At 45.1% G+C, this 23,254-nt stretch overlaps 2 protein-coding genes across 10 annotated transcripts in view; one reads left to right on the plus strand and one right to left on the minus strand.

Moving 5' to 3' along the window:
* Positions 1 to 701, minus strand: part of hts (adducin 1-like protein hts) — a 128,580-nt gene extending 127,879 nt beyond the window's left edge. For 8 of the 9 annotated variants that reach the window (XM_084591432.1, XM_084591436.1, XM_084591435.1 and 5 more), the window contains exon 1: positions 567 to 701. The gene's annotated coding sequence lies outside the window, so the exon portion shown is untranslated. The remainder of the gene's footprint in view (positions 1 to 566) is intronic. The other variant, XM_084591430.1, reaches the window with a different exon arrangement.
* Positions 702 to 996: 295 nt separating this feature from the next.
* Positions 997 to 23,254, plus strand: part of eIF3a (eukaryotic translation initiation factor 3 subunit a) — a 42,540-nt gene continuing 20,282 nt past the window's right edge. The window contains exons 1-6 of the mRNA XM_084591438.1: positions 997 to 1,182; positions 1,745 to 1,935; positions 10,857 to 10,993; positions 15,665 to 15,887; positions 20,621 to 20,761; positions 21,118 to 21,501. Of these exons, the coding sequence (XP_084447564.1) occupies positions 1,134 to 1,182; positions 1,745 to 1,935; positions 10,857 to 10,993; positions 15,665 to 15,887; positions 20,621 to 20,761; positions 21,118 to 21,501 (1,125 nt within the window). The 5' untranslated portion in view covers positions 997 to 1,133. The remainder of the gene's footprint in view (positions 1,183 to 1,744; positions 1,936 to 10,856; positions 10,994 to 15,664; positions 15,888 to 20,620; positions 20,762 to 21,117; positions 21,502 to 23,254) is intronic.

Raw genomic sequence — 23,254 nt, forward strand, 5'->3', positions numbered from 1 at the left:
CAGTGCAGCACATTCGCAGCGTCTCCGCTGATGCGGATACAGTGAAGTACCGCAGTTATATGACGCAGAAAAGTTATGTGGTTCTCCGCAGTCACCAAAAAGGTAACGAAATAGCTAGGTACGAACATTAAAATTTTGATTAGAAAACTCGACATATCTCAGCGCCTCAGTGGCGGCAGCTCAGATGCTTCCAAGCGGCGTGCGCGAAAGCTGCGGAACATGGCGTCTAACGCAAGACTCCCATCGAAACCGCGCCTCGCGCACGCGCGTGAGTGACTTAATTTGAACTCGGTAAACAATTCTGCACACCGCTCTCTCAGCTCGATGTCGGGAAATGCCAAAGCGGTCGCATTTTCACATATTAAGATGACTGGTCCACCAAGATGATCGTTCACCTGGAGTTTTCTATCCTCTCCCATATGCCCTGTGCAGTCGCGTTAACTGTACCAGTTAAGCCTGAAGTTAGTTTCAGACAGTTCCAAAAGGATGATCGGATAAAACAGCAACAATTCTTAAGCAAACCAGAGAAAGCATACAACTTGGCTACTGTTGAAGAACCGTCTTACCGTTCGACGAACACGGTCACTCAACGCACGATTGTGAGGCGAACAGCTACCGTTCAAAGTGACTCGGATAGCGGACGGCAGGGCGCGGCACAAAGCTGTTCTATTAGCTATGTACACTCCCTGAAAACTAGTGCCCTAAAAGTCAAGCTTTCGAAAATACTAACTTTTGATTTCGCTTTAGCTTTCAAAAATATTTATTAATATAGGTACCCAACGCAGTTATGTTGTCAAAGTTTTGGCATAATTTAAAGTTTTAAAAGGGAGTACAAGCAACATTAATACTAGATCTAAAGTACGCTATTTTAAAATAAAATAAACACGCAAGATACTTATAAATAAAACAATTAATTTTTTTTTAAATTTTTGTGTTCTTAAATTACAAAAATAAATTTTAATATTGTTTAGTAATAGTTCCGTACTGAATGAAAAACTTATCACGTGACCCTTTCTCGCCATTTTGCGCTTGGTGGTTAACGTGCTGTTCGTGAGGCGCCCGTAAAACGGCGTGCTTGATAAGTAACATTTTTCTGTAGGTGCTTCAGATGGTATAGCGTTTCGTGACTCATCATGCCGACTTACTTTCAACGACCTGAAAACGCGCTCAAGCGAGCACGAGGTAAGGTAGTGGACGTCAATATGGGCTGCTCGTCTACTGCTTTTGCGGCATATGCATGCGCATTTTTGACAATCTCAAATGTTTCCTGACGTCCCGATGTAGACCTGAAGGACATGGAGGCATGTTACTGTTCGCGTGTATGGTGAAGGAATTGGCATAGGTTTGCGTTTCATGTACTTGTTTCGATTGTCACCAATTGTGCCGGTTTTTCACTCTCCGGGGGAAGTTTATTTGAAAGCACTGGCAAGTGTTTTCTCCTGTTTTTACTTCAAGTTTTGGGTTTCCTTGGTTCGTTGCCATCGCAAATGTCACTGATTCCTACGTCGACGGAATGATTTTTCTGAATTACAACCTCATTTACTACACGTGATCCGCATACGCGACGGCTGTCGAAACGAGCTGCGTGGCAAAAAGGGGGCCACGCAGCTCGATTCACGAGCTCTGGCATTCCCTTTAGGTAGTCTCCGATCGTCATGCATGATATCTGGTTGCTGCTTAAAAATGCACCACTCGAGTGCACGCTAGTAAAGTTGGGGATTTGGAAGTTCATTTGTTCTTCCAGAATTTATTGATGTTGGAAAGAAACATCGGGCCTTGGATGCTCTTTACGATGTCATCAAGAGCAGAAAGCATCGAACATGGCAAAAAGTGCACGAGCCAATTATGCAGCAGTACTTGGAACTCTGCGTGGAACTCAAGAAGAGCCACATCGCGAAGGAAGGTCTGTTCCAGTACCGGAACATATGTCAGCAGGTAATTCCTCTGTTGTGACTCTCATGCTTTTAAGGCACTTAAATACGGTGGCAAGATGTTGGTATGATTATAGTATGTGTAGTTTTCTTGTCAATGTGCATACTGTTGTAGCTGCCATAATGTCTGGCAGCCTGTGTTCACCTTAAAACATCCTTTGTGGGTGGTGCCATCATTGCGGATAGTTGTCTCGTTTATTTAGCTGCAGTTTCTGTTTGTGGCATGGTAACGAAGCTAGCTTATTGGTGAAGGTAAACAAGGCTACTTTCACACTTGTAGGCTTGTCTGTACTAGCTGTAAGCAGAGTGAACGCGGAATGAAATTTCCATTCTCAGGTAATCACTAGTTTGCTTGTGAGTCGCAAAGGGTGTATGACTAGCTGTACCGATGTTGGTAGTTGAAAGAGCAATCTATGGGTCGCTTCTCTGAATTGGTCTCATTTAACTAGCTGTCGATCTTTGCTATTTACTGGCTACAAAAAGTCAAATGTGGAATGTGCGTCTTTCACTGCAGCTGCATTGCTGATTGGTTGGCGGGTTGCGACTTTCGGTTGCAAAGCTAAAAAATCTGAATTGTGTGACTGACAATTTGCACCTGTTGCTTTTCAGCCAAAGTGTGTACGCTACCTCAGCAACTCGTAAAGTGTAAATTTGGCCTTGACTTAATCTCATCGAATTTCATGAGTTTCATGATGGAATAATAAAAGTGGAATAATAATGCAAAGCGGGCAAACAAGTAGAATATACTTCGTCTCACAAGATGTTTGCAGCACTGCGGAAGGCAGAGTCACCCCGGTCCAATCAAGGATCAATCAGGCAATTGTTCTCCTAGGCGCCGCACGCCCCCCGAATTTGTGGGGGTGACAGTAGGAACACAATTCTCTATTATAGTGCGCAGGGGCGAGGGGCACTTAGGAGCACAATTGTAAAGGCTCCTCTGCCTTTCGCAGTGCTGCAAATTGTTTGTGAGACGAAGGATAGGTTATAGCCAAGGCTGCATCTCTAGCACTGTGAAAGGTGTTTTGTACAGGTATTTCTGACTATTCATATATTCCTTAAATAGTGCCTTTTCACTGTTTTACTGAGGGTACTGTACAAAGTGCTCTGTAAAATTACAAAACTGTCTGTGCAACCTGCATGGTTTACTGTCATCAGATGTAAATAGCATTTGTTTCATTGGCTGCAGATCATTGATAAGAATGGCAAGGTTTAAGTTTTTAATGCATAAACAGCGCTAAAGACGAGGATGAAGATCAAAAAAGCAAACAGGGCAAGCGCTGACTCGCAACTGAAGCTTATTGAAGACAACATTGGAATAAAAACCCATGCTAGGCTGCTCCAAACCACACAAATCAGATGCCAAAAACCAAGTCATGACAACTCAGTACACATGCCATGTTCCAAGACATTTAATCCCATTATCTGTTAAAGCGATTGATGGGTCACCAGCACATTTTTCACCTAATTGCATGATATGCCTGGCTTCAATGATTTCCCAGTTTTTGTGTGAAGGCTGCCATCCTTTTATCATCAGGCCAGGCATATCATAAGTAGGTCTGTTTTTTGGCCTGCTGTTAAATTTTCACTATATTTCTGCAGTTCTTGTTTTGGCTGTCACTCATGCTTGTTGGTCTGTAGATGCTGTTTCTGCTTGCATTACGTAATATGCCCTTTAAAAAGGAAACTATGTCCTGGGTGGCTTATGTGCCATTCTGCCAGGCCTCTCACGTTCCTTGATTGAAAGCCAAGCACTTGTTGATAGTAATGTGTGTAAACGTGGGGTTGTAATAGGGGATCAACACGTTTTTCCCGCTTAGTCGCGGCTGACAGTCCAAATCGCCTACTCCACCCACTGAACGTGTGCGCTACCGAGCGTGCGCTGACCACTGCTGGCTGTACTCTTGGGAACAAAGGGACAACATATGCTAACAGGCATTTATTCCTGCAATAACAACGCTAGCTGGCAATAAAACACGCTAATGAAGAGGCAGAATGGTGTTCAGGAACCGAAATGTCCAGTTAAGGAAGATATCTAAACTTAAAAAACGACCCATTGTTATTGAGTCTCAATGGATGCAGGTACTGGAACTGCGACGGACAACTTGTTATTTCTTCATGTTTCTGACAGGTTCGCAGTTCTTGAGTTTTACATGTTGCTGGTTTTGTAATATTCCTTCTTGCTTTAATCAGTAAGCATCTATCTCTATAGCGGAGTATGAACGCAAGTTTGCCTTTCGATCAGGCCTTTGCTGCAAAATTCGTCAGTGGCATGCATACAAGGCGCTTGACCATGCTTCCTGCCACAATTTTTGCGGTGCACTTAGCAGAGACTGCCCCCGCTAGCGTGCTTTCATCGCGCGGCACGACAGCAGCAAGAAACTATGTTGCAAGTAAATGTCGCTTCAGATGGGCAGCTGCACTGCTGAAGCCGAGGTCGATAAATGGCTTCAATGACGCCATGGGCTTTCTCGATGCGCGGATAATTGTCGGGGGCTGCAGCGCTTCCGTGAAATTGGAGAGTGAATTCGAAAGCCTTAGAAAGGCTTATTGGGGCTGTTCGGAGGACTGGAGACGTTGACCGGTGACGCAAGGCGTCATGTTGCGAAGCACAATCTCTGGTCCAACCAAGCCAGCTCAAGCTTCCAGTGCACGAGACAGCTGATCGGCGAAGAAACCAGCAGCCTTCATCGTTGTTTGTGTCGGCGTGGTGTCATCTTCTTTACAATTGCCCCGGCGAAAAGAGTGAGCCATCCTGGCAACTCAAGGTGAGGGGACAAGAGGATCGTAGTATGGCTTTAGGAGATTGACTTGTACAACTTCTCGCTCGTGGCAACGGGGGTCCGAAGAAGGCATTGCCGGCTCCACTTTGCTGGCATACTTTGCAGAGAATTCCGAATCGGCCAGAACAGGCAGCTAAATGAGGGTATTGGTAGGAAAGTAAAAAATGGGCTTGCCGTTATCACTCATGTCGGCGAAGATCTTGGATGGTGGACGTGAATGAGTGAGTCAGCTGGCGGCACTGCTCAGCATTACGGGCAATAGCAGAAAAAGACGTGTACTCTGCACTGTCTGGGTAGTAGAGAAGTTTGGTGTCTAGCAGACAGGAGGCTCACGACCATATAACAAAGAACGGGAAAAATTCATTCGTCTTCTGAGAAGCAGTGTTGTAGGCATAGGTGACGTACGGAAGCACCTTATCCCAATTAGAGTCATCAGAAAAAAATGTACATGGTGAGCATTTCGCCAAGAGTTCGGTTAACCCTTTCTGTGAGGCAGTTGGTTTGAGGGTGATAAGCTGTGGTGGTTCGATGTATTGTGGGGCAAGGATTCAAGGGCTCGTGGACCACTTGTGATAAGATTTGTCACCGGTTGCTGTCTCCAGTCCTCCGAACAACCCCGATAAATCCCTCTTCATTTGGTGGAGGTGCTGGGTAAAAGTCTTTACGGGTAATTTTGTTAAGACAGCAGTAGTCAACGCAAATTCTTATGGAGCCATCCTTCTTTTTCACAAGTACCACGGACTACTAGAAGGCTGGATTACACCACATTGTAGCCTGTCATCGGCCTGCTCAGCAATGACACAGCGCTATGAAGGCGACACACGGTAAGGGCACTGGCGAAGAGGCACATAATTGCAGGTGTCGATGTGGTGAACAACCATGGCCGCAGGGCCCAAGGAAGTTGTTTGAAAGTCAAACGAAGAACGGAACCCATTGAGTAAAGCAAGGAGTTTCTTGCGCCGACTCTGGTCGGGGTCACTGGCCATGGAGGACGATCACTGTGGAGCTCCGCAGCCATACGAAACCCATGGCGACAAATGAGGTAGGCCAACAGTCTTTGGCAGCCCCTTCACAGTTCATCTCATGCTACGGTGCCATTATGCAGCGAGGCCCCGCCGTTTTCAGCAGGCAAAGCGGCCAGGACGTTGAAGATTGGTTGGCCTCGTACGAGCGTGGGAGTCGTCATAACAACTGGGGTCACCACATGATGATTGGCGCAATCTTCTACCTGAGCAATGTTGCTAACCTATGGTATTAGAATCATGAGGCCAACATACTAATACCTCTGTCACACGAGCAGATTTAATGTCATTCGAATCGAATGTCATTCGGTTTCTTTCGGTGCTACACGGTAAAATATGTCATTCGCAAATGGTAGCAATTACGATCAGCTACAAAAAATGCTGCACTTAAGGAGCATCAGTGCGCATAAAAGGCGTTTGAAATCACTATGTAACATTTTAAAGCTGATCAAAACATTTCTGTACGATAATTCAAGCGAAAAACATTACTTTTGGCTGTGCTGTAGCACTTTAGCCATAAAAATCCAAGCCAAGTATCGAGTCACCCAGAAATCCGAAATATGTAAACAAACAATATGGCTGAACACAGCGGAGCGCGGATACACAGTGCGGAGACGCACGGAGACACGTAGAGCATGCAATTGGCGTCCAAACTGTGAGGCGCTCAGTCAAAACTTTAAATAGTTCCGAGATAAACATACGGGGAGATGCGGTTACCAAGGAACACAGAGCCCAAAATGATCGTGAGTCGCTGCCATTACTGGACCACTGCTGTGACCGAGAGCAATGCCGTTCCGCGAGAGTCTGCGGTGCTAATAATTTTACACCTAAATTAACAGGTTTTAAAACAAAACTTTAGAAATATAATTTTTAAATTTCAATGCGCGCAGAATATGTTGTTGCGTTACTTGTTTCTGCTGCGTATCTGGCGTCAAGAGTACACATTCGGTTCGCGATCGAATGCGAATGAGTTCCCCAAACTCATTCGATGAAGAATGTCATTCGAACCTAGACATTAGATGCTAATGTCATTCGATACGAATGACATTAAATTTGCTCGTGTTATAGGGGTATAACTTGGGCTACCTTCAAGGCATCGTTCACGGACGTTTTCGGTCGTTTCATAGTGCGGAAACTATGTGCTAAACAAGCCTTGCGTGTGCAAGCTCAGCAGGAAGGTGAAACCTTCACAAGTTACATTGAAGATGTCTTTGATTTATGCAAGTGTGTCGACCCTTCTATGGATGAAGCTAATAAGATTAAGAACATAATGAATTGACGATACATTCGGCATGATGACTGCATTGATGACGATACATTCCACATGTTGGCTGAGAGCCCCACCACAGTGGCCTTAGTCTATAACCTTCGTCAAAGTTTCGACGAGTTGCGCAAGCAATGCCTCTGCACTCATCGCCTTCCGCACCTGCCGCATCCATCTCTGGCCTGGCTGTGAGCAGCAACCTTTTGGCTCACGTCAAAAATTTGCTCTGAGACGAGGTCGCCCGGCAGCTTGGATTCTTGTCTGGCCCAAACCTGTAGTCTACAGCCTAGCTACTTACTCCCTACAATCCGACACACCATCATGCAGGAGGCGGCCGATGCACTTCCCAGTTTTGGCCAGCCGGAGCCTGTGCCAGCTCATGTTGACCCTGTTCTACTGCAGCCCACACATCTTCCTGCACCTTTAAGTTACGGCCCCCCTGTTGTCGTGCCGTGTCTACCTGTGCCAGTGCAGATATCTCCCACGTATGCCGAAATTACCGCCCACCTGTTGCGGCAGCAGTCATTTGCGTACGTGCAGACTATGGCGCCACCGTCTGTTCCTCCACAGTTTCGATGAATGCCGGCTCCCTACATCCTTGGCGCACAAAACACAAACAGCCTATCCGCTATGCCTGTGGTACCCCGGGCCACGTCGCCCGCTTGTCGCCGTACACTGTGTTCTGTCCCTACACGCACTATGCCTGACTACAATTATCCGTAAGACATATTGCTCCCACCTTCGGTGACATCTCCAGGACAGATGCACAACCCGTGGGGCTGCCAGCACATTCCGTTGCACTGCTCGCTGTCGCAGCGTGGCAAGTAGCAGCCACAATTCCTGGGGCATGAACTCCACACATTTCTTCTACAAGTCCTCGTCTGTCACCGGCGAACATTCTTGGAAGTTTTTGTTGACAGTTTTCGTGCATTTGCACTTGTCGATACCGGTGCCACTCTCTCCGTCATTACCGAAAGTTTTTGCCACTCACTTCATAAAGTCACCGCTCCGCCTTTTGGACTCTCTTCGCACCGCCAGCGCCGATGCCGTTGATCCGTCTGCTGCTTGCATAGCGTGTATTGTTATCGCAGCAGTCTAATACATTGTGGGACTTTTTAGTGCGTGCCTCATGCTTGCATGACCTAATTCTTGGCTCGCCGCAATGCTGTTATTGATTGCGCCCGTGCCCACGTCGCCTTCTTTGTGCTCGGTGATGCGATTCTGGACAATGCGCCAAACTTGTTGTCGCTGACGACACCGACATTCCACCCAACTGTGCTGTGATTCTTCCTGTGTGTGTGACCTCTTTTTTGACGCGACTGTGCTCCTTGCTTCTCGCTGCCACCTTCACCCTTTGCTGTCATCGACATTAACTACGGTGCCGCCGACATGGTTGTTGCGAATGCGTCATTTGCTGCGGTCCCGTTACTTCTTGGCGGATACCTTGGCCGTGTTGAAGCTGCTGACCTCATCTCACCGTTTGATATTGAGGTATATTCTCCACAGCGTGCCCACGTAGCCTCCTTAATACTGATTACAGCTTCTTCCGAACTACCGAGTTGGGACCTTTTCCAGTCTTCCGTCGCCAGTGACCTCAACTCGACTCACCGCGGGCAACTCCTTGCTCCATAAGAATTTGCGTTGACTACTGCTGTCTTAACAAAATTGCCCGTAAACACTTACACCCAGAACCTCCACTAAATGAAGAGGAGTTCATTGGGGCTGTTTGAAGGGATGGAGACGGCGGTAGAGTTGCAAAGCACAATCTCTGGTCCGACCAAGCTCCCAGTGAGCGGGACTGCCGATCGGCGAAGGACCTAGCAGGCTTCATCGTTTGTGTCGGCGCTGTGTCAGCTTTTCTACAATATATATTTATATATATATATGTATTCGTGTTGACAAAAATTTACTTCAGGGTGTGTAGACTATAATTGGTATTGTGTGCCTTATCCCTGTCGTGTTTCTCTGATGTTGGCATCTGTAAACACAGTGCACGTACGGTGCAGTAACCGAAATAAACTGTCAATGTGCTGAGCTAGGCGGCAAGGTTACATTAGCAGCCTGATGCAAGCATAGATGAGTAGTGTACGAGTAAAGAAAATGTCATTGCCGGGGTGGCCATGACACCCCCGGGAAACAAAGCGCATGTCCTAAGGACACATCTCAAGGTCTGAGATGGGACGTCACATGTCATTAATATGTACACCTTTTAGGAAAGTATAATTGGTGCCCCCTCCTGCACTTGTTCATGATGCACCTCGCCCAAAAGTTCGTAGGTGACCCCGAGGTTATACTCTGAAATGCTATAGCCAGGTCACATACGCAGACGAGATGGAAATTGAGGGTTCTACGCAGATTGTCACCCAGAGTAACGCCCTTCCGGGTTCATGGAAGGGCTGTTGTCATCGTTGTCCGAGCTTTAATTTTGCTGCACCCTTTTTGCGTACCTTGGCTCAAGTAGCGCCAACCGGCTCATGTATCCTACCTTAAGTGGCGTTTAAACAATGTTGCGACGCATTTTCATACGACTATCGCCCACATTCAATGCATGCAGATTCCAACCAACAACATGAATGTAGTAGGCGAGCCTTGTCACAATATGACGAAAGCACATTTTCATCTGCTAAGTGCGCCGCAAAAATGGGCGGCTTGCAGCGTGGTTGGGCATAATGTGGGTGCCAGTTCATACCACCTCAACTTTTTTTTTCTTGTACAAGCTAGCATCCGAGTGCTCATAGCTGTTCTCTTGACTGTGGTATGGGTGGTGTATTCATTGACCGACTGCCTGAAAGACCCAAATTGGTGCAAGTTTTGCTATGTGCAGCTGTCATGCGGCTCAAATACGACTGATGATTTATGCATGGCGGTGCAGCCACTGCTCACGCAGCGTACTATGTCAATTGCAATATCAGCAGTACTTGGGCAGCGCTTAGGGGTTCCTATCTTCCATAGTAGTGTGGGAGTGTTTGCAGCATCCTAAATTCTGAAGTCTGGGAATTTTACAAATTCTTACCAATCTTGATTAAGGTTCCACTTCATAACCATGTCCATTTAATGTGGTTAGGGTGCACATATGCCATGTATAGAAGTTCAAAAATTTCTTTACTTAAAGCATGAATTGCTGTTTCACGTACATTATGCGGCGCTTTTACCTTAACGACTCCAGTGTTCGTTTGCTGGCTTGTATTGTCCTAAAGCTGCAGTTTCCTATGCAGCTTGGAAATTGAAGAAAGGCTACACAAAACATTAAAGACAACTTTCACTTATAGATAGGAAATTGTAGATAGGTATTATAAATATAGATAGGAAAAGGGCATAAACTCTAAGCAAGTTGCACAGACAATTTGTAATTTTTCAGAAAAGGATGTTTTGTGATATCACTTCATGACCTCCACTTTTATGCAGGTCTGCAAAGTTTGGGAGGCCGTCAGGTGTTCCCAAAAATATTTGTTGCCAAAAATATTGTCCTGAAGTGCCTTCAGTAAAAGAGCAGAAAGGCAAAAGTTTATTCAGATGGTTAATTTTATAAGACGGTAAGTTATAAGATACGGTAAGTTCAGCAGTGGTGGTTAATTTGAGATCATTGTTAGTATATTTGGGACTGTTGGCATGGTGGGGCTCTTCTGCAGTCTTTTCCAAAAGTTATTAAACCATTGAGATTTGTTTTGGTCCCTGCAGCGTTAGTGTGCATTCCATACAGCACTGAAGTGCCAGTTGGTGCAGATGGCATTTCATTTTATTGCCCACCAGTAAACTCTGTGGCATGAGCACTAGAGGTTGAACAGTTTAAAGGTATTTTGTATAATACAGTGATTCAGTGTGACTGTAGTAACAGCAGCATCATGCTTTCTTTAAACAGGTGAATATAAAGTCTCTGGAAGATGTGGTACGTGGTTATCTGGACTTGGCTGAAGAAAAAACTGAGGCAGCACGTGAAGAATCCCAGCAAGCAGTGGTTGATATCGATGACCTTGACAACGTACAGACCCCTGAAAGGTGATGCTGCACTTAATTTATCAGTGTGCAGCTAAATAGGTTAATGACCTTTTACAGAAAAAAAAATTGAATTTGTAAACTTGATATATAAAAGAGGAAAAAATTGCGAATACAAAAATGTTCTGAAGGCAACCATAAAAAGCTGGAAATGCTTGACTATAGCAGTCAAAATCCATTATAGAAACTTTGCAGACTACACAAAATATGGTACATTGCCTTGTTTCTCAGTTTGATGCCAGAAAAAAAAAAAACTGCACTGTGACTCGGATAAACCCCTTAGCCATCAGCTTGTCATCTACGGACGGTGGTAAACGTAGGAGAGGATGACCAAACACATGATGGTGTACAAACTGGCGTCTGCAAGTCAAGAAATGGAGGGATCCTAGAAATTCAAGCAATTATCCCCTGTCTGTAGCTAGCTAAAATAGTCCCATTCAGTGGCGACTGGAGCCTACTGGACTGGGAAGGTTGGGGAGGCAGAGGGACGGAAGGAAGTTCTTGCTTTCGGGAAAACAAGTTGCGTTGTTGATGCGTGGCTTGTCATTGGTCTCCACCTTCGAAGCACTTCCAGCGTCAATGCTGAGCGTCTTTCAGCGTCGCCTCTGTCCAAGTATCAGAATTTTGCCTCCTGTGATGCCGTCAGCAGAGGTGTTGACACAGTGCCGAAGAAACACTGCCATGTGGTTTGGCCTTAAGGCACTCTGCTACAGTTCCAGAGTTTCCGGGACACTATCGCGATGGCCACATGTCGATGGAGGTCGAATGGAAAGGCATCCATCATTTATTTGTTACACGATGTCAGTGCATGTCAAAAGTCCCAAGGTGGTCGAGACTATTCTAGGTCATTCAACTACGACACATTTTTCTGTTTCAATCTCTCCTTTCCTCCCTTTTCTTACGGCGTGGTTCAGGTGCCCTCAGAGAAGTATGACAGATACTGTGGCTTTCCTTTCCTCAAACAAAGATACTCAAACATTATGACTTGCAGCTTACTGTTATCACTCAAGAGGAAAGTGTAACAGTTGCACCTTACCAGTTCTGACCTATGGGCCTGAAACATGGAGGTTAACGAAAAGGGTTCTACGTAAGTTGAGGACAATGCAGAGGGCCACGGAACGGAAAATGGTAGGTGTAACGTTAAGAGATAGGAAGCTTGCAGAGTGGGTCAGAAAAATAACTTGTTACATTCTAGTGGAAATCAAGAAGAAATGGGCATGGGCAGGACATGTAGTTCGAAGAGAGAATAATCAATGGTCTCTGAGAGTAACCAATTGGATTCCAAGGGAAGGTAAGCATAGCATGGGGCGGCAAAAAATTCAGTGGGTGGATGAAATCAAGAAGTTTGTGGGGGTCAAGTGGATGCAGCTTGCGCAGGACCGGGTTAATTGGAGGAATATGGGAGAGGCTTTCGTTCTGCAGTGAGTATAGTTCGGCTGATGGTGGTGATGATGAAACCAATTTACAGCTCTTTTATAGACGAAAAAAAAACAAAAAACTTTGGCAGTCTTATTTACCTCATTTTTGGTCCTTGCACCAGTGTTTCGTACTCATTTTTGTGATGCATTTGTGCCACTTATTTTAAAAGCTCCGGTAAGTGTTGAAACAAATTCACTTAGCATTTACTGCAAGAAACAGTAGCTTTGACGGTAGCATTGCTTGCTGTGTTTCCGCTTCAGAATATTTTGTGGCTCGTGGAGCAGGTGTTGTGCAGAGGGCAGTTGAGTGTGAGGTTGCTTGTCATGACTGAGAAGCCAAAATATCTGTCTGGGCATGTTTATTTACTTTTTTTTCACAAATATCTTGTATCAATTGGCAAAGGAAAAAAAAAATTAGTCCAGGTCTGCTAGACTGGTACGAATGCTCTGATTCAACTCCGAATTCTATGCTCACTCCTTTGCTGAGGTGCATACCAGGTTCTTGTCTCGACGAAGACTCAAAAACATTTGTGTTGACTGCAGGGTATTTTTACCATAGCTTGGGTAAGCCCTACCAAATAGAAGAATTAGCAGTTATGTGCACCTCCTGCAGAATGAGCTGAAGCTGAAAGTTTGGTGATAATATGGCAACTCGTTCCCATTCAACCTTGTGCATCTTCATCACATCAGAGATGAAGTCTGATCTTTCAGAATTGTGTTGTCTTTACTGTCAGAAATAAATCCGGAACCACAGCATCTGAATGGTGCTATAGACTCCAGTTTCTCTGCTCGATATCATGTCCCCAACCCCTGCTCTCCCACGCTTCCCATGATGACTACACGACCATGAGCCGGAGGCTGGGCTAGAGGTGTTTACAGATTTTCACTCCGCGGTGAAAGAGTGCCAGTTTTTGTGCTTAGCACTACTGTCACCACGGCGTTTCCTTGCGCCCTCCACTTCTCCAAACAGTCTGCCTCCACGTTTTGTCATCAAATTTAGCAGAGAATGGGTTTTTGTCGCATGTTAGGGCATTTTAATGTCATTGGCTGCAAAATAGTAATCCGACCCAATGTGATTCAGAGAAACACAACAGGTTGCTGGCATGTTGTGAGTTGCATGTTGACACTACAGGGGCCTCCATAGTTTTAATGGTAGCACCAGTATGACTAGAGACGCACGGAGCAAAACAAGTCACAAAAATTGGAGGGAATTATGGAAAAAAAATGTTCTCTGTGCATGAATGCCTTCTCAGTTTTTCCAATCACTGGTGGTAAGAGAAACAACAGTGAGTGAAGCAGGCGCCATAAACTCTGGTAATAATTTGCCCAGCTGTAGAGAGCTACACCAGTTGTGTTAATGCTTTTCCTGTAAAAACAAATAGCTAGGTACTTTACCATAGCGGCTCTTTATCAACAAAAATTGTCATGTCTACTAAGGCGTACTTGAAGCTTTATGGAGTGACCTCACAAAGGTGCCAGTCGGTAAAAATGTTCTCAAGAGTGTAAGAAAGCCGTCGGGGCCTGTTGGCAACATGTTGAAATTGAGGAAGCCCCAATGTCACTCAGGCGAAAATGTGAGGTGTCACTGGCAAAAGATACTCAAGTAAGGAAGCTGAAGGAGTAAAAGGCTGTCCTTCCAGTGCTGCTTATCCTTGAATTCATTCTAGTTGAAACAGCGCAAACTAGACGAGAGACAAAAGCAGGAAGAAGACAGACAAGTGCTGACTTGCAATTAAAATTTTTTGTTGAACACTCATTTATACATCAAGATCGCGTGGCACTGCAGAAGACATGAAGTACCTGTAAAAGCAAATTCAAGAAGTACAAAATTTGGCCTCATCTGGCACGTGGTAAAATACAGTAGCCGACAGATTCGGACGTGCAATATTTCGGGTATTCAGGAACTGTTATGTGGCCCATAGGAGTGTGTACATTTTCACGACTAATATTTCAGACCCTGTGGAGTCCCGAAGTTCGAATTTTCAGATTACATTTGGCGCGAGCAGTATTGTGGAGATTAATTTGACTGAAGGCCCATTTCGTTATTACTTAAACGTGAGCGGGTGTCGTTTTTGCAAACAACCGGTTTTGCTTAGCCGTAAAACCGAGGCGAAGAAGTCATTCGGATGGTTTAGCCAATTTGAGGCAGTGGCAGTAAGCGAATGCTCGACCTTTTAATCGCGGCAGCCTACAAAGAGCGCGCGATCGGAGCATCAGCGTGAACACCGTCCGCCGTGGCTCGCTCCGAAGCCACCACCCGTGGGGAAAGGGGAGGGGATGAGGGGGTCCAGTGCATTCATGGTTCATGGGTGCTCTCGTTCCGCTCTCTTTTCTCCCGCCCGCGAGAAAACGTGAGAAAGTTGAGAAATTTTATTAATGAGGAAGTAGCTTACTTTTCACTTGCCTGCAGGCAAAAATACACAAATTGAATTGGACTGTTTCACGCCAATGCAGAACGTCCAACTGCTGCACATAGCCGAATGAAATTTCTAGTTAAAATGATGTCCTGCAAGGACTTTATCATTCTTAGGACTTAGTAGGTTGTGCTGCAAAATTTCATGATTGAAAGTTTTCTAGCTTCATTTTCTATAAAATTTTTGTTTAGTACATGTAATGAATTAAAAAATTGTCCAGTATTTTTGAAGAGAATATGGACTCCGCAATAAGATATTTTCTCATTTCATTGTGCCAATTCCAATTTTTTTGTGCAATGCTTCCATACTTGGAAAACATTCAAATGCATGATCATTTAATTGCCTAAGAGCCCGTAAGGAGAGTATTATTAGTCTGGTTTGTTGCTATGCCTCGTTGGCACTTATGTTTTGGCTGCTAGCTTGAAAGTATTTTCTAACTTACCCTGATATAACATTCGGTCATTGATAACAAGCTTTAAATGTGGTTAAAAGTTTAAAACATCTTAAAACATCTTAAAACATCAATCTTGAATGTGAAAAAAATATGCGTTTATTATTGGGCTTCATTGAATTTCTAAAATTGCACAATTTTGCTTGGCACTCAGGGATGTGGTAAGACTGGCCTTTTACCCGTAAATGAAAGGCTCTTTATATGTTATTCTAGCACTTCCGGCTGTGGGAAAGTTTTTTCAGTTCACCATGCAATTCATTGCTTTGAATCAGGTCTGTGGAATGAAAACACTAGAAAGCCTGTGTTTACTGAAGTGTGTATAATGCTACTGTTTAACTAGTCTTGCCCTGATTTTCCACATCGCTGCTTACTTGAGCAATTGTATTTTCAGTCTGCTTCTTAGTGCAGTCAGCAGTGAGGACACCCAGGACCGTACAGATCGTGTGGTCCTCACACCATGGGTCAAATTTCTGTGGGAATCGTACCGTCAATGCTTGGAGCTTTTGCGGAACAATTCACGGGTGGAATGCCTCTACCATGACATTGCACGCCAAGCATTCAAGTTCTGCCTCAAGTACAACCGCAAGACTGAGTTTCGCAAGCTGTGTGATCATGTAAGTACTTAGTCTCTAGATGACTAAATTGCTTGCTTCTTAGAGGAACACTAAAAAATTGTCGGACTGATTATTCCCCAGGAACACTGCTGCTTTTTTTTTCTGAGCTGAAAGTTAAACATGTTTGAAGGCATCATTTCTATGATGCCTTCAAAAACAGGACCACTTTAAGGGGAGATGCGGGTCGAAAAACGCGGGTTTTTTCGAAAATGACTGAAAGTATGCTATCTTCGAGCGTCCCGCGGTCGGCATAGCGCAGTTGATCGCCGTTGCAGATCACTTGAGGAGATCAGCCAAGCCGCATTCTCCCAACCACCACAGTTGCCCGGCGTCTAAAACGCAAGCAATAATAAAAAAAAGCATGCCTACGTCGCATTTTTCGAGCTCTGCGACTGGTTTTTAAATCACGTGGTACGAATCGAGCCTCGCCATTAGCCGCTGCGCGTGCGCATGTGGCGAAGCCCACTTGCTGGCTCCATGCTACGTCGAGGTGCGTTTCCGAATGACGTTCGTTCGGCAACTTTATCTTCGTCATGGATGAAGCACAATTGAACCAGCGCAGTCACCGAGGAGTGAAATACCGTTCTGTTCACAAATATAGAGGGTTGGCGAAAATCGAAAGAGAAGGCTCGTCCAGTGAAAACTCGACCTGTGGCAGTTAGGCCTAGTGGAACAGACGCCGATCCCTCCAGCGTTTCAGATGCCTCCGAGGAATTTGAAGCGGCGTTAGATTGTGTGAGTGCCTCGGAAAAAAAGATTGGGCATTTCTAAGGTGAGGAAATAGCCTGCGATGAGGCGTCATCTGTAGTTACTGACTTGGCAGCGGTGAACGTTCTTGTGGGCGGCGCGATTTGCCCAAGCCAGCGTTCAGGACTTTCAGTATTCGGGAACCGGCCGCATAGCGCAGACTCGCTTCGTTTCTTGAACTACTCTGTGAGAACCCTGCCTGCCCGCAATGTGTGCTTTCCACAACATACTGATTGCGGCGAGTTATGGCGTGCAGGGATGCGAGCAAGGATGCGAGCAGAGATTGACAGCGGGAGCTCGGATGAAAGCTTCACCGTCAATGTCAAAGCTGCTGTGGCGGCCTGTTTTATATGAATTGGATATGAGCAGCTAGTGCGATTTTCCTCAATTATTGGACTCCACAAGCCAATGCATCTTGGCACATCCAGAGAAATAACAATGCAGAAACAAATGTCCTTGAAGCTGACTGCGGAAGTGAACGCAAATCGCCGCACACTGAAGAAAAAAAGCGCACGTCGAAGTCCACTCCCAAGGGTCATGAGAGAGCGACATATGCTGCAGGAAGTTTCTAGTGCCAGTGGCTGCTTTATGGACAATTTTCTTCTTTTGTTCCAAAGTTCGATAGGAATTGAAGCCCTCTTTTTTAAATAAACATGCAATTTTAACTTCAAATGCATTTTTCTCAAAATGCAATTTTGGGCAATTTTCAGCGTTTGCCCTTCATGTTTTTGGTACTTCTGATGCTCATATCTGAATGAAATTTTGCACACATTTTCTCTGAGGTGTGAGGAGTGCCGTTATCTCTTTCAAGAATAAATACTGATCAAATATTTACAAAAAAAATAATAATTACCACATGGTGGTGTCTTGACAATGTAGACTTGCCAGGTTCAAATTTTTCACGTCATTAGCATACTTTATATGTACTTTATTATTAATTTTTGGCACTCTACAGTTTATATGGATCGAAATGAGCCATCAACGATGTGTGTTTATGGAAGTTTAGTATGACAAAGAAGGGGGGCAAAAGAGGGTATATTTTACACACTGTCACTGAACAGAACAAAAACTATGCAACTTACAATAAAACTAATTGCAGATTTGAAATCAGCATAAAAAACTGAACTATTAACTAGTTTCATAGCTCTAAGCCAAATATTAAAGAAAAAGTGTCTTCGAGTAGCATCTCCCCTTAAAGACTGGGAACATGGCCAGAAACCCGCTAACCGTCCAGTCTCGACCACTGGTATCTACTGTCTGAGGGGAAACTGCAGGCTATCTCAGCCGCCTTGTTATACCTCCCTGCCTGCCTTATCTCAAGCTGCGTCTTGTTGCAGTGCATGTGTGCAGTGTGATAATAATCTTGCATGGGCACGCAAAAATTCGTAGCATTAAAATGAACACAAATCAGAAGCATGTAGAAGCGTGGAAAAGGCATTCATGCTGATCTTAAACTTTATCATGCTGAAAAAAGTCTGAAATTCACTCTTCCTCGAGCAGCAGCTGACATAAACGGTAGCTGTGTGCATGCACAAAACCTATCAGCGACTGAATGGACTACAGCCGAACCTCTATATAACGGAGTCCTACGTGCAGCCGAAAATTCCGTTACGTCGGGAATTTCGTTACGTCGAGGTTGCTATGTTTTAGCTGCCCAAATGAAGTAACAGGTTCGTGGAACACTGCTGGGATCATGTAAATTACAAATTCAGGAAATAGGGGAGAAATTGTAGCAATAACGCTAACAAGGGCACGAAGTTATTTTGTATACCAGGAGCACATAATGAGTGATAACAAACGGTCGCGAACGTGTAATTTTTTCTGCGTGGCAAAGAGGGAGTGCGCAGTGCCTAGTACTCAACCGCCACCAGATGTCGCCATCAGTATAGTCATCATCATCATCCAGTGTTAGCAAACGGAGAGAAAAGGTAATGAGTCGCAGATCAGCTTATCGAGGGACTTTAACGGGGACGCTGTTGTATTATAGTCAAGTAGATTTAGTCCTATGTCTGTATTGCCCACGTCGACATGGTTACCTTGGGTGGGGCAATCTTTGTTCAGGCTTCACGCGCGTGCCATATTTACTTGCATAAGAGCCCACCTCCCACTTTTGGCACTGATAACTTGAAGAAGAAAAAAAATGCGTCGTTAGCGCGTCCGTCAGTTTTGCGCCGCTGCTTTCCAGGGTATTTCTTGGCTGCACGCCAAGGTGCTGCAAGGAGTGCTAGCGGCCTTTAGAGGAGTGCTTGCAGGTGTCCTGCTCAGCTCGTCCGGTTGTGCAAGCATAGTTTTCATTACGTTTGCTTGATCTGCAGCGATAGGGTGGGCACCGTCTGCTACTACAAAATCATTGGAACGTGTGACAGCCGCAAGCACCTTTTGAAGGGAATCATGATTGCAGCTGATTGCATGCTTTCTTTATGACTAATTGCTGGGAGGAACGACTCATACTCGTAAAAAAAAAAAATCTCAACTTCTCCCGCGTATTAAACCCCCTTCTCAAACTCGCGTGGATTTTTTCTGGAAAAAAAAAAAGTGGGTTCATAACGCGAGTAAGTACGGTATTTCCAGTTAGTGCTTTTTCGTTCTGACTGGCCAGTTATACCATGGCATGACGTATCCTAAAACTTCGCACCGCGGGTTTTGTACATGACGGATTTTGTTTCGCTCAAATTCCAGACTGCCAACAAAATTGGCGTGTAAAAGGGCAGATGTAAAATGCTGTCTCAGGGCTGTTTTAGTTCTCATCCGATTGTCAAGGTGGCTACTTGTACATGCATGCGATGCGCGAGGACTTCGCTAAACCGAGAGTGCTGTATAAAATTACTTCGTTAAATCGGGAAAAAATAATGTGGCTTTCAATGGGGCAGAGGTCGGGAATTTTTATTAATGCGTTACATCGCGAATTTCGTTACATCGAGGTACGACTGTACAAGAATTCCTCAGCCTTGATGGTCACTGAGATCATTGGTGCGAATACCGGTACTTTTTCGTGAAGCTTCCAACCTTGAATACCAGCCAGAAATGCTGCAGAATCTGCTGTTTCACCTCAGCATATGTCACCTTGCTATCATATATCGTATATATCACCTTGTTGGTACCATCTTTTATGGCCGCACCCTTTACATGGTGGTGGCCAGGCAAGTGCTTTTCTCCTCCATCCAATGATTGCAGTGATGATAGCGCTTATTTCCTAAGGTTGCATGCAAGCCCTCCTTGCGGATTTCACAATAGTGCATTTGCTTCACTTGTGCAGTTTTAATGAAACTCTCTTCATAGACATGGATGCAAATTATCATGATAAACATCTTCTGGGAGGGCAGAAAGCTATCGTTGTGTCCGATAGATCGCTGATAATCATATTGTTATGATTCACAGTAGAACTTCAGTACCCGTTTAAGAAGTGCAGAAGAAAAAACATTTCCAGGAAACGTATGATCCGGAGCGCCTGAATTTTGTTAAATCGGGTATGAAGTCATTTAGAGTTGGCACTTTCACTGCATAAAGGTGTAGATTAGCATTTCTTGACATGAACAGGTCCTTTTTTAGTCCTGGCAAAATTGAGTCCATATTTGCTGGTGGTAACGATGAATAAGTAGCCATGCCTATGTATTTCAGTCCATCCAATTGCCTTTCAAGTCCTAAGGTAAAATGATGCCCACATTCAGTTGAAGTGGCAAAATATCAGTCGAAAAACCATCTCCACAGTATGGTTGGTGTTCGTTTTACGTCGAAAATAGTTAGCTACTGTAGCTTGTGCCCCAGTGTGCTTGTCTTATTGTGTGCTTGATTAGCTGCAAAAGGCACTGTTTATACTGGCTGTCTAAAGATCAGTGGTAGGTATTGGTGATGCACTGTACAGCATACTGTTCTTATGCTCGAGGTAAGTGTGTGGATATCTGTTGTCAGGATGAAGCTATCATTCTCTGCATGTTTGCATTGTTGAAGCTTGGGAGTAAATTTATAATTGTTTTCTTCACGTTCAGCTTCGTGCCCACCTTGGCCAGATCCATCGGCATCAAAGCCAGCAGACATCGGTGAACCTCAATAACCCTGAGAGTCAGGCCATGCACTTGGAGACTCGCCTTGTTCAGCTCGACAGTGCTATCCAAATGGAGCTATGGCAGGTGAGCTTGTTGTGTTGGCCGCACTTATTGCAAAATGGTAGCATCCCAATTCATACACTCCTATCATCCGCAGTGGTACAAGGGCATCTTCGTAACACCCGGAATTCTTATCATAACTAGCACACCCCACAGGAAGTTTGAGATCCTGGTGTGCACCCTATACACCCTAGCCTTGTGGCTGGTAATTCGAAGGAGAGACTTGCAGCCACAAAGCTCCTTAATTGTTGCACAGTACTAGAACTAGTACTTGCCTCAGCCAGTCAACAATGCTCAGAAAATGGAGTCTGGATTTGGAGGTTTTTCCACCAACTTTTTGTCTGCCCGTCACATGCTATGGCTTGTGCTTTATATTGCAGGAGGCATACAAGGCCACTGAGGATATCCATGGACTGATGACACTGTCCAAAAAGTCACCTAAACCACAGCTGATGGCTAATTACTACCAGAAGTTGGCATTGGTATTCTGGAAAGCAGGCAACCACTTGTTCCATGCATCTGCGCTCTTCCGCTACTTCCACTTGGCCAAGGACCTGAAGAAGAACATCACACAAGAAGAGATCCAGCGTATGGCCTCGCGTGTTGTCTTGGCCACCCTGGCTGTGCCTATGCCACCCAATCGTCCAGAGATTGACCGGCTGGTCGAGACAGAGGAGAACGTGGGAGAGAAAAATCAGCGCTTGCTGGCCACTCTGCTGGGCCTCAACAACCCACCCACAAGAGCCAGTCTTGTCAAGGAGCTGGTAAGTTTTACTCATTTGGCTACCTTATATAAATGGTCCTCTTATGTAACAGACATCGGGTATAGAGGACGTTTTATAATAAAAGACAAATTAGCATTGAAATATACATACGATTAAGAACTTACATATAAAATACTTTCCACTTGTGCACTCCCCTTGCTTGCAATCACAGTTGGTACCATGCAGACGGGAAAAGGCATATTACTCACGTGATCTGTATTATTCCTGTTGATGGGAGCGCTGTAAAAGGTTCGCGCTGCGTGTCCAGTAAAGGCCAAACTACTGTATTTGCTCTCATAATGCTCGCACCCCCAACATTGGGCGTCAGAAATTGGGATTTTTTTCCTCTCATAGTCATCGCACCAACACTACAGTAGTAACTCTGTGATAAATTCAAAGGGAGACGAAAATTTTCCTATCGCTTGAAATTTCGAATCTACAAAAAACGAGCAAAATTCGTTTCCAAACCTTTCAACGCTCGCAAAATATTTTTGTTGAAAGAAGTATATCATTCTGCACCTTCTTTTCCGCGAGATCCGACAGCAAAGAGTTTTGAAAGCTGAAAAATTCTGTGGCGCGCCGGAGGTCACGGCGTGCCACAGAATATCGAGGGCGTGCATCATTTCTGCTGCCGTCGGTGGTAGGTTATCGATGCTTTGGTCGTCATCATCTTCGTCAATGCATGGAATGCCAGGCTGTGATGACGCTTCCTCCGCGATATTTTCAACTGCGGAGACCACAGGTGGCGAGGTTGTCGTCTGCGGTGATGTAGACGTCGGCGCAACAGTCAAGTTGGTTCTAGACATCGAGGGGAATCTGGTCTGGCACTTGTGATGTGGTAGCCACTGCGGATTTGAACATCCCGCACTTTGCAAAACAATTGGCGATGGTCGCAGGAATGACTCGATCCCAGGCCATTGTGAGGAAATGCCATTGGGGGGAAAGGTCATTGTGAGGAAGACTGATCTGGAGATTTGCAAATGAATTGTTGCGTTTGGGGCAGAAACACCACTTTAACACTCTGTAGCTTTATTTGTTTCGAGTGGGCGGTATACTAGTCCAGGAGCAAAACAATGTTTCTGCTTTGGCAAGACATTTCCCAGTCAAGGTACGTGACAAATCACATGAACAGAAAAGATGTCATGTTTTTTTGTTTGCCTTGTAGCCGCAGGGCAATCGACCGGCTGCCTTAAAGCATCGAGGCTTTTGATACTTGCCTATGACGGTCAGCCGCATCTTTACTGGTCCGTCAGAGTTGCCAGAAAACAAAACTGTACCACGCTCTTTGCTTTTTTGTCCGCCCTGGCAGGCATTGCCTTTGAAGCACACGTTTTCAGGCAGGAGATTGTAGAACAGCCCTGCTTCATCTACATTAAAAAACATCACGTGCCTCGTACCTCACTATGTAAGACGGCAGCGTGGTTGCCATCCAGTCTTCCACAGCGAAAGCATACTTTTTTCCTTCACCACAAACAGTCGTACGAAAAATTGACTTACCTTGAATGGGTGAATCCACCCACCGGAGGCCTGAAAGTCGTCAATTCCCAGTGCGGGTGTGTTGTCCGCTGCCTTCTCGCGAAGCACTTTTCCGTCGATGTTGACACTGGCCGCTGTGACCTATTCGCAGCTTGCTTAGAGGAAGTATTCAGAGACTTGGAATGGGAGCAGTTAGGGATAAGCGTAGATGGAGAATACCTCAGTAATCTGCGATTTGCTGATGACATTGCCTTGCTAAGCAACTCGGGGGATGAAC

The sequence above is a fragment of the Amblyomma maculatum genome, chromosome 1 (genome assembly GCF_055883805.1).
Source record: "Amblyomma maculatum isolate TAMU_Amacu chromosome 1, ASM5588380v1, whole genome shotgun sequence".
In the NCBI taxonomy this organism is placed as follows: Eukaryota; Metazoa; Arthropoda; class Arachnida; order Ixodida; family Ixodidae; genus Amblyomma; species Amblyomma maculatum.